Source organism: Lycorma delicatula, chromosome 9, assembly GCF_047948215.1.
Source record: "Lycorma delicatula isolate Av1 chromosome 9, ASM4794821v1, whole genome shotgun sequence".
NCBI classification, from domain to species: domain Eukaryota; kingdom Metazoa; phylum Arthropoda; class Insecta; order Hemiptera; family Fulgoridae; genus Lycorma; species Lycorma delicatula.
In genome coordinates, this window is record NC_134463.1 from 39,481,482 (window position 1) to 39,494,774 (window position 13,293).

At 30.2% G+C, this 13,293-nt stretch overlaps 1 protein-coding gene across 1 annotated transcript in view; it reads left to right on the plus strand.

Moving 5' to 3' along the window:
* Window positions 1-13,293, plus strand: part of Marf1 (meiosis regulator and mRNA stability factor 1-like protein) — a 146,027-nt gene that overhangs the window by 26,316 nt on the left and 106,418 nt on the right. Inside the window, exon 5 of the mRNA XM_075375513.1 lies at window positions 10,444-10,604. Coding sequence (XP_075231628.1) covers window positions 10,444-10,604 — 161 coding nt within the window. The remainder of the gene's footprint in view (window positions 1-10,443; window positions 10,605-13,293) is intronic.

A 13,293-nucleotide genomic window follows, 5' to 3' on the forward strand; every position in this document is an offset into this window, starting at 1 on the left:
ATCAAGGAGTGTGACAAAAGTATGATTGACAGTTCTTGTGCCATAGGCACAAGTCTGTTACCTCTTGTTTCTTACATTCTGTATGTTTTGTCTCACTAATAAGACAATGCAAATAGTCAAAATTAATGTATTGCTTTCTGACAAGACTATGTACAGCATTACTGTGTCAATTTTCAATAGAAAAATTGATGATGAAGTATTTTTTGCTGAGTGATACAGTGTTCCTTGTACTTGTTTGAGTAATAAAATGCCTTGCTGTTTTATTTATAGATTAGTTGCATCAACTTGCATTTTTCCTATTACTAGCAGTTTATTATCTTGAAAAATATAAATTAAAAAAATATTTTCTTACAAAAGTTGTTTTAATTTTTCTTTGCTTTCACTTTATTCTGTTGCATTTTTATATTAAAATACATCTGTAGCAAATAAATTACTTTTAATTCATATCAGAAAGGCTGTTAAAAGTTCTCTTTAAAGTAAATAATAAAAAAAGTTGACGTTTATCTAAAAAAGGATTCAGTAGCAGTTAAAAATTTTCTTAGGAAAGCTATTTCAAATTTTATTATCTTTTAACTTAAAATATTTTGCTAAATGGATCCTGAGCTTTTTAAACCACAAAAAATTACTCTCCGGTCTAGGTGTTAGGGGTGAAGCCTGCTTTTCAAATTATATTTTCTATAAAAGTTGTTCTGTATATTCTCTTTTAGTTGTTATTTTCCATTGAAATTTTCACTAGAATGCATCCTTTTGTTAAATCATACAATCAAACATAACATGTATCATCTTTTATGTTCAGTTACATACTAAAGAGGTTTTCTAACTACTTCAAGATCACCATTTATTGCAGTACCATTGGTAAAACTCCACTAAAGGAATTTTACTATTAGTATCTGAAGTATCTTGAAGAAGTTGTTTCCTTGTAATTTAAAAAAAAGGTTTTACTTAAAAAGTCATCTCTCAGGTTATCAGTAAACATATTGATATATTATGTTAGGTAAAATGCATCCTTAATGAATACCCATTTAGTTACTTCCTCTACTCAAGACCTCTTTTATCTCCTACTTTAATATTAGTTCCTTAATGTCTATACAGATTACCATTTAGTATATAATGTTTATCAGCCAAAGTTATGTCAATAGTCTAGTTAAATATCTTCATAATTCTTCTAATGAAATCCTGTCAAATGCTTGCTTGTAATAGTAAAAAAAAACCTTCACATCACTACATCATAGAATGAATGATGAAGGCAACTGGAAACCTTGGCATTAGAGATCCAGAATATATTTAGGACTGTTATAACATCTAGTTGTGCACCTCCCCTTTTGTTAGCAATCGACTAAATCAAAGGTGTCCAAAAAAGCCAAAAATCCAAAATATTTGGATTTTGAACTTTTTCTTAACTGCAGTAATAGGCCTCATTGAGATTTTTTCAACGATATATAAGTAGTACTTATTTTTATTGGTTGCTAATGAAATATTTGGATCTTACAAGGGGAAGGTCCCATCGGTTTGAATCAGACTTCATATACATATATTTTTAAAAAAATTTTTTAATTTAAATATATTGAGGTATTAATAATTACTAACCTTTGATTGTAAAAACATTTTTCCAATAAATAATAATTCAATAATAAAAAAAAAAAAATGAAAAAAATCAGAAGTTGTTAGTGAAATAAAATTTTATGTACTTCTCATTTTAATTCACATATTTTTACAGAGATTAATAATTATTAATAAATCAATATATTTAAATTTAAAAAAAAGTTAAAAAAATATGTGTATGAAGTCAGATTCGAACCGATGTGTCCATGGTTACGGATCCAACATGTTCTCACTACACCACATAACTACTTGAGCGATGTGAAATGAAATTAATGTAAAATACTGATTGTGGTGTCCACCACAATGCAGTTGTGTAACTGCCCACTTTATTAGGAATTGGAGGCTTGTATCTCGCTCTCATATAAAATAAGTTTAAATGAAGTGCAAAAAAAATGTGTATATGTAATTTAATAGGCATACAAGGGAGACATGTGGTGTCCACATCAGATTTAATTATTTCCCAAAGATTTCCAATTGGGTCTAAGTCTCGGGAATTGCCTGGCCTTGGTAGCATTTTAATGTTTCTTTCTTCAAAAAATTATTTTACTTTTTTGGCAGTGTGGCATGGCAAGAAATCTTGTTGGAACAATCCATTGGCGTGTGAGAATTTGTTTTGAAGTTATGTCAAACCCTCCTTTTCAGAATCTTAATATATCTGTCACTTTTCATCATAACACCTGCTGGAGGTAATGAACAAAGGCCTTCAAATGTGAAACAACCCCAGAAAATTTTTTTCTGAAGATCTTTAAGTGGTTGTTGAACATAAGCTGGTGTTGTATTTTCATTTGATGCTTTTCTAACTTTTGATAGCCTTTGCCCCTGAACATAAAATGTGACTTGTCAGAAAACATAACCTTTTTCCAGTTAGCATGTGCTTTGGCCCACAAGAGCCTTTTTTTTTGCATAGTGCAGGTGTTAAAAGCTACTTTTTAGCTGGCTGATGAGCTTTATTTCCAACTGCAAGAAGTCGGCATCTAACAGTTGTCACATGTAAATCTGTTCGATTGGCTGCTAATTCTCGATTTAAGTCCACAGCATATAATTTAGGATCAAATTTATTTTTTCTCACTAATAACCAATCTTGTATTAGAATATTACAATATTACATATTGTTGTTTGTAGTTTGTATAATCCTATAAGTGGTCTTAATGAAAGTATCCTCATCTAAGTTAAATAAAGTCAATATTATGAGAATTAATAAATTACCAATCTCGCACAGTCGTGATACTGGGAAAATTATTGCTCATAATAGTTTTGTAGTTAGGTACAGAAAAAAGGGACATTTCTGAACATTCTACTAGGAGCATAGAAGCCAATATCGATCATTAGTGAAGGAGTATCAACTTTTCCATTTAGTATTTTTTTACAAAAATAGTACATCAAACCATATTCTTCTATTCTCCAGCGTGTTTATATTAGCCAAAGTTAGGGATAAGCTGTAATCATGTTCATTGTAGGTCTTGACCCTTGCGATTCTTATAATATTTTAAGGAACAACACTGAATCGTAGAATAATATTAGAATTGTAGTTAGGATTCCATAATACTGAGCTGTATCCGTATTCTAAGATATATCTAAAAAAGGTGGTCCTAAAACATCTCATAACAAAGCCAAGGGTGCGACTAGCTTGCATTGTGATATGTAGATTTCCTTATTAGAAATAAGATTGAGACTACACCATCAATATATTCTGTTTATCTCATCTTGTAACTTGCAGGAATCCGCAAAAGACTTAATTGACATTAACAATTTGTGAAGTTTTACTTTTGAGTAAAAAGTACAACTTCACATTAATAAAGATATTATTAAACAGCAGTGAATGTGAGATCCTTGTGGTCTGGCACACCTGATAAAACAGTAAAGGACTTCGAATAAAATCTTAACTTAAAATCTTTAACTTTCACTTATTGAGTCCTATTGTATAATAACTAAAAATTTACTTCAGTCGGTTGCCAGACACTCCAAATTTATACAATTTTGATAAAAGAATGGTGGTTAAGTTATCAAAGAATATTGAAGTCTGTATATATGACGTCTATCTGACCACCATTATCCATTGTATTATATAGATATTAAATGTATGTATTCAGAGTAGATTTCCTCTGAATGTGACTTTGCTGTCATGAGTGATAATATTCTTAATCGCAACATATAGTTTAGTTGTGAGATCATTCAGAATTTAAGGCTCTTCTGAATTGAGAATGGTATGTAATTTTTAACATTGGTTTTGTTGCTTGACTTATAAATCAGGGTGATATAAACTTTCTATATATATCAGGAAACTTGTTTCAGTGATAAATTGAATATGAAGGTTAATGGAATGGAAAGAATAATTAGTAATTTTTTAATATAATTGGAGTTATTTAAACCAGCCCTATTCAATTTTAATTCATGATATTTTGGAAGTCCTTCATATTGTGTAAAACATATATCATTTATGACAGTTGAAATTCCTGTTGATGGGATTGTGTAACCAGATACATTGTTAGCATATGTCAAAGAGAAATATTTTGCAAGTAACTCAGCTATTTGATTCACTCAGATGAAGATTTTTCATTGAAGTTAACAACAGATGGAATCTCATTATTTTTCCTTGTAGAATTTATGTAGTCTCAGGTTTTCATATCTATTAGTATACCAGATTTGATATTTTGTATAAAATTATTATAGCATTGACAGGTTAAGATTTTACATCTACATCTAAGATTAGAAAATAAACTATTTTTATCTTAAGAGAGAGTGGGTTTATATATTTCATGAGCCTTTTTCTTTTTCTCCAATAAGTTTAATAAGTTCCATAGAAAACAATATAGAATAAAAACTCTTGGGCGCACACTTGATTGGCACATACAAATCAATGGCGTCATGTAATTTATTGTATAAAATATTTATAGCTTCATGTATCTTTAGACCATTAACTGTAACCAGTCAAACAAACCAAGATAATTGTTAATATTAACAAAATCAGCATTCTTAAGCTCTTCTTAAAGGTACAAATAATGATTGTCCTTAGTAAAATTAATTTTACAGTATAGCAGATGATATTTATTACTTGCCACAAATTGTTGAGGAGCACAAGAAATAAATAAATTATCACAGTTTAAAAAAAAAAGATAGATCAAGAGAGTTTCCTGAAAAATCCTTGATATAATTATGCTGCTTTATGCTAAAACCACCATAATTATTGGCTTGTGCAATAGCTGCATCCCATTCCATATTAGAAATTCTTGTTCAAGTGAGAAAGTCATATTGTAATTTTTAGTCCATACAATACAAGGAAGACTGTAGTCTACGAAATTGTGCAAAGTTGCATAATTTTATCTGTTTTTGATCTCATTCACTCCTAGAAGGTGGCTTTCAAAAACTTCAATTTTAGATAGAGATAGAAAGTAAACAGAGCTGAAGATATGTTTACTGAATGACACATCAATTAGTATGAATATTTTTTTGAAATTAGATATGGGTGAAGTTATAATAGAGCTATGAATTTTTCTGGATGCCATGATAAGTACTACACCTGGCTCTGAAAAGGAACTTGCCTAAGAACTCCTGTCACATCTGTAGGTGGTATATTCAATTTTAGCTTATTCAAAGAAATATAATCATTCAGCCATGCTTTTGTCATAATAATGATGGCATTTGATAAGACTAGATAGTATATAGCTTAATAAAAATTAATTAATTTAGCATGTATACTTCTTGCATTTTGGTAGTAAATTGATTAATGATGATTCATTTTTTTGAAATTCTAATATAGTAATGACATTTCTATTGTTATTTATTACTGTTGGTATACCATTTATATATTTGCTAGTCAAATTTTTTTCCCATTTGTTAATTGTTCAGTTCACTCTTCGTCTTCATTAAAATCCTTATTAACATCCTTAAAATATTGTATTATTTTTGTAGCTCTCATCCTTTCTGATAATAAAATTTTTATCATTAATACTTTTTTTTATTCAAGAGAACTGACTTGGCATCTTTAGGACTACTGAATATAATTTTGGGTGGTCTGGGTTTCTCATGATTCACTTGTAATGTTTGATAATATGAAAAGATGTAATATTATCTGGAACAGATTTAATCCTATCCTGAACTTCTTTGACATTTGAACAATTATCCAGCAGATTGTAAATTCAAGTTAGTGGATCTCTTTTGTCTTATCTGCAAGTTTTTGAATAATGTCCTCTTTGACATTTTGTGGGATGGTAGGTCGATGCTTGCCATCTGTTCTGTTTTTAAGCTACATTTATCCAGTTCAATCATTTTCTTATCAATATTTGTAATTTTAGATTCCATCTACTAACAAGGGAAGCAACATTTTCAGTGGCAAATTTAAAACCTAATAGATTGTAGTCGAGAACTTTTATTTGCTTCCCTCATAATTGAAAGTTCACTACTAACTTGAGTCACTTCTTGTTTTGTAATTTATGAATGAATTTGTATGAATAAGTAGCTTTCGAGCCATAACATTAGTAAAATTACCATCTGATAGTTTGCACTTATTATAACTAAGGTGGTATGTAGTGCTACACTTGACACAAGTCGATTGTCACCAGTCACAGATTTATAACAGTAGCCACAGTCAGTGCCAGAAAGATTCATTATAACAGTAATAAATGCAAATAATGTATTGCAGATACTGTAAGAAAAATGCAGTCCTCAACTTTATTTGAAGTTTAGATATCAGTAAGATTGAGGTTATGGTACTTCCGAATACATTTAAAGAGTTAAAGCCAAAAAAGAGTGTTTCAAAAGAAAATTAAATTTTATAAAGATAGATGCAGTATTACTGTTTATCCATTTAGACAAAATTACAGGCTTTTATGTAACAAACTTTCCACTAAAAATATCAACAGCAAAAGTAAACTTGCTAAACTTTTAAACCTGCCATATATCACCCCATGAATATCTGGGTGGCGTCTCATAATGGAATTATTAGGTGTTCAAAATTGATTACCTCTTGTGTAAAATTTTTTTTTTTTGAATGATGAAAATTGATATAACGAAAGTTAAATTAGAAATTTAACTCTACAAATTGATACTAACGAATCTGGATTTTCTGCTAGTGATCAGTAGGTACAGTCCGGTGCCTACTTTTTGGTTGTTGTTCATTCTTTTATGAAGAAAAACAATCGCATAAATAAATAAAAAATACGCAAAAAAACTTTTAAAACACCACTCTTAAATTAAACACAATAAACGGTAAAAAATAATTTTAGGATGGTATCCCAGAATGGATTTGACACAAGCTTTGATGGTGATACATAAGATTATGTGAAAGTCATAGCTTCAAATTAAAAATTAGATGTTTTTGCCAGTTTTTCTTATGCATGATGAATTGCCTAAAGAGTGGGATGCAAACACTACTTTCACTCTGTCTACTTTTTAATGCATTTAATATGAGTGGTTTCTAAAAGCTTTTTTTTATATATTTTTTATTTTCTACATTTTAGTCTTCATAAGTTTATACTTTACAGCTGCACTAGTGCACAGGTCTGATTATATTTAGTGAAAGATCGGATCGGTACGTTTTACAGTGGGTGAGTGCAATCAAAACATAGGGCTAAATGATTTAATTTCCAGATAACAAAGATCTGGTTGCTCAAGAGTGGACCCGATGCATTAAACAGTTAGCGCTCGACCTGCTGATATATACGTCGTTTGAATTGTGAAAATTGGATGAGCGGTTGCTTAGATATTACAGTGGCACCCCATCACACCCGCTCACCAGTTTCCGAATGGCGCCCCAGGAGCACTTGAAAATATTACCATCTGACGGGTACCATTGGGAGTGGATGGAATGTTGTTGCAAGGGAGTCAAAAAAAATTTTGAGAGCTCTAGGACCGACTGTTTTTGAAATACTTGTGATTTTCGTCTGAAAATTCAGATCTGGTTAAAAAGTACTAAATTTCCCAAAAATTTGGTCGCTACTGTACAGAAGTTCTAGTAGCAACTGTAATAATATATATCTCACTAGTTTATAAATCTAATAGCGTGTTATCATTTAGCTCCAGTCGGTTGTTATAGTAGGTAGATTCCTACGTTTTGGTAAAATTATATATTTAAAAGATGTGTGAATTTTAGATACAAACTTACTAAGGCACGCTAGGTTATCTTTCACTAAGAAAATTTCTTTCACCAAGAAAATATGCATGTAAACGAGGTTGCATAAGTTCAAGGGACATTTTTTCACTTAGTCCATCTCACATACATAGTCCAAGAGCAAACTAATATGAGTGGTAAAAAAAAATTATTAATGTATGTTTCCTCCACATCTAGGTCCTCTGGACAGGTTGCCCCAGCAGGCAAGTCTCAGAATGGGATTATTAGTTGTCCAAAATTGATTATCTTGTGTAAAAATATTATTTTTTTTTGGAGTAATGAAAATTGATATAACAGAAGTTAAATTAGAAATTTAACTTTAACGGGATTTTCCGCTTGTGATTTGTACATTCCGGTGCCTACTTTTTGGTTATAGTTCATTATTTTATGAGGGAAAACAATCGAATAAATAAAAAAAATATATTAATATATATTTTGCATATATGTTATGTATGCGATATATTGATATATAATAATATAACAAGTATACACCTGACCACCACGAGACATGTACTAACGAATTGGGATTTTCCTCTAGTGATTGGCATATTCTGGTGCTAAGCTAAGGGACACGCACACACAGACAGACACCAATACAAATGCCCTTTAGTATGATAGAATTTGTAATATTTGAAATATAGATTGCCAAAACACAGTAATTAGATTACTTAAACTTACTACCATATTAATTTCCAATTATTTCTTTTTGATATATCCCACATCTTCAGTTGGTATTAAATTTTATATTTATTACATTAAAACACGTTCTTTTAATTTTTTATCATTTTTTTTTTTGAAATTATGTTTTATATTTTGAAATTGAATAATATAATGTTTACAAATGTTGCAAATTATATGTTACAAATGTTATGTTTTTAAATTACATAATAATGTTTACGTAAATTTTGCAGTCCACTTGACTACAAAATGATAATAAAAAATTAAAAGAATGTATTTTAATGTAATAGATATAAAATTTAATATCAACAGAGGTGTGGGATACTATAAAAACTAATATGGTAAGTTTAAGTTACCTAATTACTGTATTTTGTTGTGTTATATCTCTTATAATATTACATTTTATTAACACAATGGTCAGTATGTTAATGAATTATTTTAATATATATGAGGAATATCTCTATAGTAAAGACTGTTGGAAAATTTCTCTCCTTAATGTTGGTGAACCTGTGTCGTTCATGGCCATGCTAGTAATGTACACACTGGATTGTTGTCTCTAAGTTGTGTTGTAATATCTTTGATTATGTGTGAGTTATCATGTTATAAAATGAGTAGGAAAATCATTGTTGCCTCTGGTTGTGAAATACGTGGAGTCATACGTTTTTTAAATCAAAACAGTAAGCCAGCTGAAATTCATAGGCAGTTGGTTGCTGTCTACGGTGATAATGTAATGAATGAAAGAAACGTCCGAAAATGGTGTGAATGTTTACAAATAACAGAATTAATGTGCATGATTACGAATGTTCAGCGAGGCCCTCAATATTCACCGAGGACTTGTTGAAACGTGATAATGATTATCAGAAAAGATCGTCGCTTCATGTTTTCAACCCGGCCCTTCTTTATCCTGATGTTTCAAGAATTGTTATTGGTCGAATTGTTCATGACCATTCAGGTTTCAGAAAGGTTTGTGCACGTTGGGTGCTGTTTGTCTTAATGGAACGTCACAAAAAAAAGAATGGGATTTGATACGCTACACAGAAAAAGGTGATGAGTTCCTTAATTCAGTTGTTACCAGCGATAAAACATGGATTTTGTATTACACATAAGGGAGAAAACAGCAGTCAAGTGAATGGCATCATCCTCAATCACCAATCAGATCAACAAAGTTCAAGCCATAGCTATTTCGACGGAAACTGATGGCCACAGTTTTTTGTGATTGGTTTGGCATACTGTTGATTGATTTCATGCTACATGGAATGATTATAAATGAAGAAGCCTACTGCAAAACTCTTATGTAAGTTATGGGACGCCATTCAAAATTGGCAATGTGGGCATCTTAGCAATGATGTCCTGGTGCACGATAGATAATGCACGTCAACATGTTGTGGGTTCGACACATGATTTACTGAGAACATTTGGATGGGAAATTTATTATCACCCACCATATAGTTCGGACTTAGCTCCTTGTGATAACCATTTGTTTGGGAAATTGAAAGAATTTTTGAGTGGTAAGACTTTCATGGGTGATGATAAACTTGAAAATGCTGTTAATCAGTGGCTAAATGGTCTGGCAGCAGAAGAATACGACATGGGTGTATTGAAGCTGGTATATCCCTGTGGCGATTCATGTTAATTCATGTGGCGATTATATTGGAAAGTAGTATAAGGCATGTAATTAAGAGAAATAAAAAATATTTATGAAATTTTCAGAATAAATTTTTTACAATGAAACTGTTTTTTGAGATAACCTCTTGTATATAATTTATAAAACTGGAACTTTTATTAACTGCCTCTTCATGAATATGTATTTTGTATTACTGAGCTTTCAGATATATAGTAAGTTTTGCTTTAGTTAACTATTTTATGCGCAGAAAATCTTTTTATCTTTCTTGATATGGTGTACTTTTAATTTTTAAAATTTTTGGTGAGTAATGTAATTTTTTTATAAATAAATTTTGAATTTCTATGATATAGTAGTTAATTTTTAAATTCAAATTTTACATTCTGTATGCATTCAAAATTTAAAGAAAATATCTGTAAATTATTATTTTTTTTAGATAAATTTAATACATGTTGATGCAACATGTAAAAATGCAGCTGATGAGAAACTGAGAATGTCAATGCGAAGGTTTGCTGATACTCATGGGAGTTCAGCAGCCATCGTACTTATTTCTGGAGATGTCAACTTTGCTCCAGATTTGTGTGATCTTAGGCACAGGTAACTTGATAATAAAAAAGCTATATTTGGTCTTCTTATTTAAGTATATAATTCATTATGTTTAAGTTTATAATTCATTCTTCATGTTAAGTGAAGAACACACACACATGCGCGCGTTCACACACACACACACACACACACACACACACACACACACACACACACACACACACACACACACACACACACAAACACAAAATCAAGAATGACTCAAATTCTCCAATACTAGAATATTTGATTTTGTATTATAGCAGACTTCAAGAGTATAGTCCGCAGCTATCTACATGAAAATGTTAAAACAATGCTCCTCCATCATTTTGATGTTTACATTTACAAGAAATAAAACTTATCTTTTTCATGTCAAATGTTAAACTTTTTTCATGAAACTTATTTCGATGCAGTTTGCCTGTGGATATCCAAAAGCAAGGACCATTTTTATGGTCTGATTTTAGTAATTTGGGTTATATTTTTTATTGGCTTTAAGTTAAAACAAGTTTCATGTGAAAGACAGATTTTTTTCCCTGAAATGCAGTACTGTGATTGTGTTCCAGCACTAGTGAATCACTGGTAAAAACTCATTGATGTACTCCGTTGCAACAAGTGTGTATGTTGTCCAACTGAGAAATATTATCAGTATCTTCTTCTTATCTAGTAAATATTGATTATGTGAAATTAATCTTTTGACCAATTCACTAATTTATTTTCAATTTTTCAATAGTTGCTTCTTGCTGATATGCTTATATGTTTCAATTTCAGATTTTACCCGGTATATTTATAAGTGTATAGTTTTTGTATTAATTAGTATTGTCTATGATCTATTAAAACATATCTCATTAATAATTATAAATTGTACAACTGATAGAAATAATTATTAACAAGTGATATACAGAAGACTTTTCATGTTCAAGCCATTAACTGCACTATTATAGGATTTGTTTGAGTTTGGCACCTTGAATACTCTGTTTAGTTTTACTTTATTATTTTATTTTGCATCACTTACGAACCTTTTGATGGTGAAATATGGGAAAATATTACAAATAATAAATATGACATTGGTTCTTGAATAATGAGTATTATTGACGAAGATGAGTTCAGGTGTGATATTTAGCTTATGGATCAGGATTGTAATGAAAGTTTACATAGTAAATTTATATTAATTTTGTTTCAGAGTGTTTTCATTAGTAAATTAACATGTTAATTAGTTATATTTTACAAGAACTGACCACATTATGACAGTTGCCATGAAATAAATTGTATTTTTGTTATTGTAAATCCCACTTAATTCATACTCTGCAAGCAATTATGTTATCATGTATGATAAAGCTAGTTGTTTTTCATTCTTTTATTTATTTCTTTGGCATTCAATGCCAAAAGGCTTCATGAAATATCCTTTTACATCATATTGAATGCTTGCTGTATTTTAAGTAACATCCCATATACTGAACAGTATTATGTGCTGTCATACTAACAGCCATAAAAAGAATATTAAAATTTCATGTCTGTAATGTTACTATCTTTTCAATCATGTTTATCATAGTGGCATAACACCATATGAGTGATTTATAGCATTATCCCATGATATAAGTAAACTGTGTTGCATGTGTTGAATTTTGGCATATTCCAGTAAAAAAAAAAGTAACAGGGTAGAATTATAAAGCAAATATTCATCAACCTGATCATTTGTTGTAGGCAATTGCATCGTGTTGATTTACAAATATAAAATACCAAACCTGATCTGAAGTTTTTATCATTCAAAAACGTTTGTATTCTGTTGAATGTAAGGTTCATTTGATTTAAAAATATTATGATATTGCTTTTTTCAGTTTCAATTTTTTCATTATCATTTTACTATATTCATATGTAACATCAGTTTTGACATTAAAATTGTCAATATACATACTACATTGAACTTACTTATTGAAGAAAAAAGGCAGAGTCTGATTATGATTAAAAAAAGCTGTATAAATTACTATAAGAGTTAAAAAATCTGAATTATTGCATTTGCTTGTAGCTGATTTAAATACTGAAAAGAGATTATTTTTTTGTGCTTAATTTTTTTGATTATTGGGTGATGGAAGGAAAAATAAATTATTAAATTTCTCTGCAATACACAGGAATAGTGAACTGCATTAAAAAAGGAAGTGTAACTATAAAAATGCTAAATGAAGCTGTATGTTTGAGATTTTTTTTATCAACAAAAAGAGGATGTACTTGTCAAGCAAGGCCTGTGGTCATAAAACGGGAAAACTTAAGCTGCTACTGCAAGGATGACAGTTCAAAGAGTTTGTGCTAATTCTGGACTATTAGATGGTTGAAAGTCTTACTGTACATTACAATGTAATTTAAATTACTGGGGTTTTTTTTTCCATGTAAATGAACTGCTTTTAACATGTTCATTGCCGCTCTTGAAATGACCTGACATTTCCAAAAATACATTAATTTTTTTTTGCTTGTTTAGATTAATTGGCATTAAAAAGGTATTTCTATACACTATAAACAACATTAGAATAAAAAAATAAAAATAAAAATGTTATTTTAGAGATTGAAAATGACGCATATGTGGCGCCAGTGGTCTGGTGAATGAGATGTAATACTGAAGTGCATACGTGGGGGCCAGTGGTCTGGTGAATGAGATGTAATACTGAAGTGCATATGTGGGGGCCAGCTATCGCTGCCAGCCATCACTTAA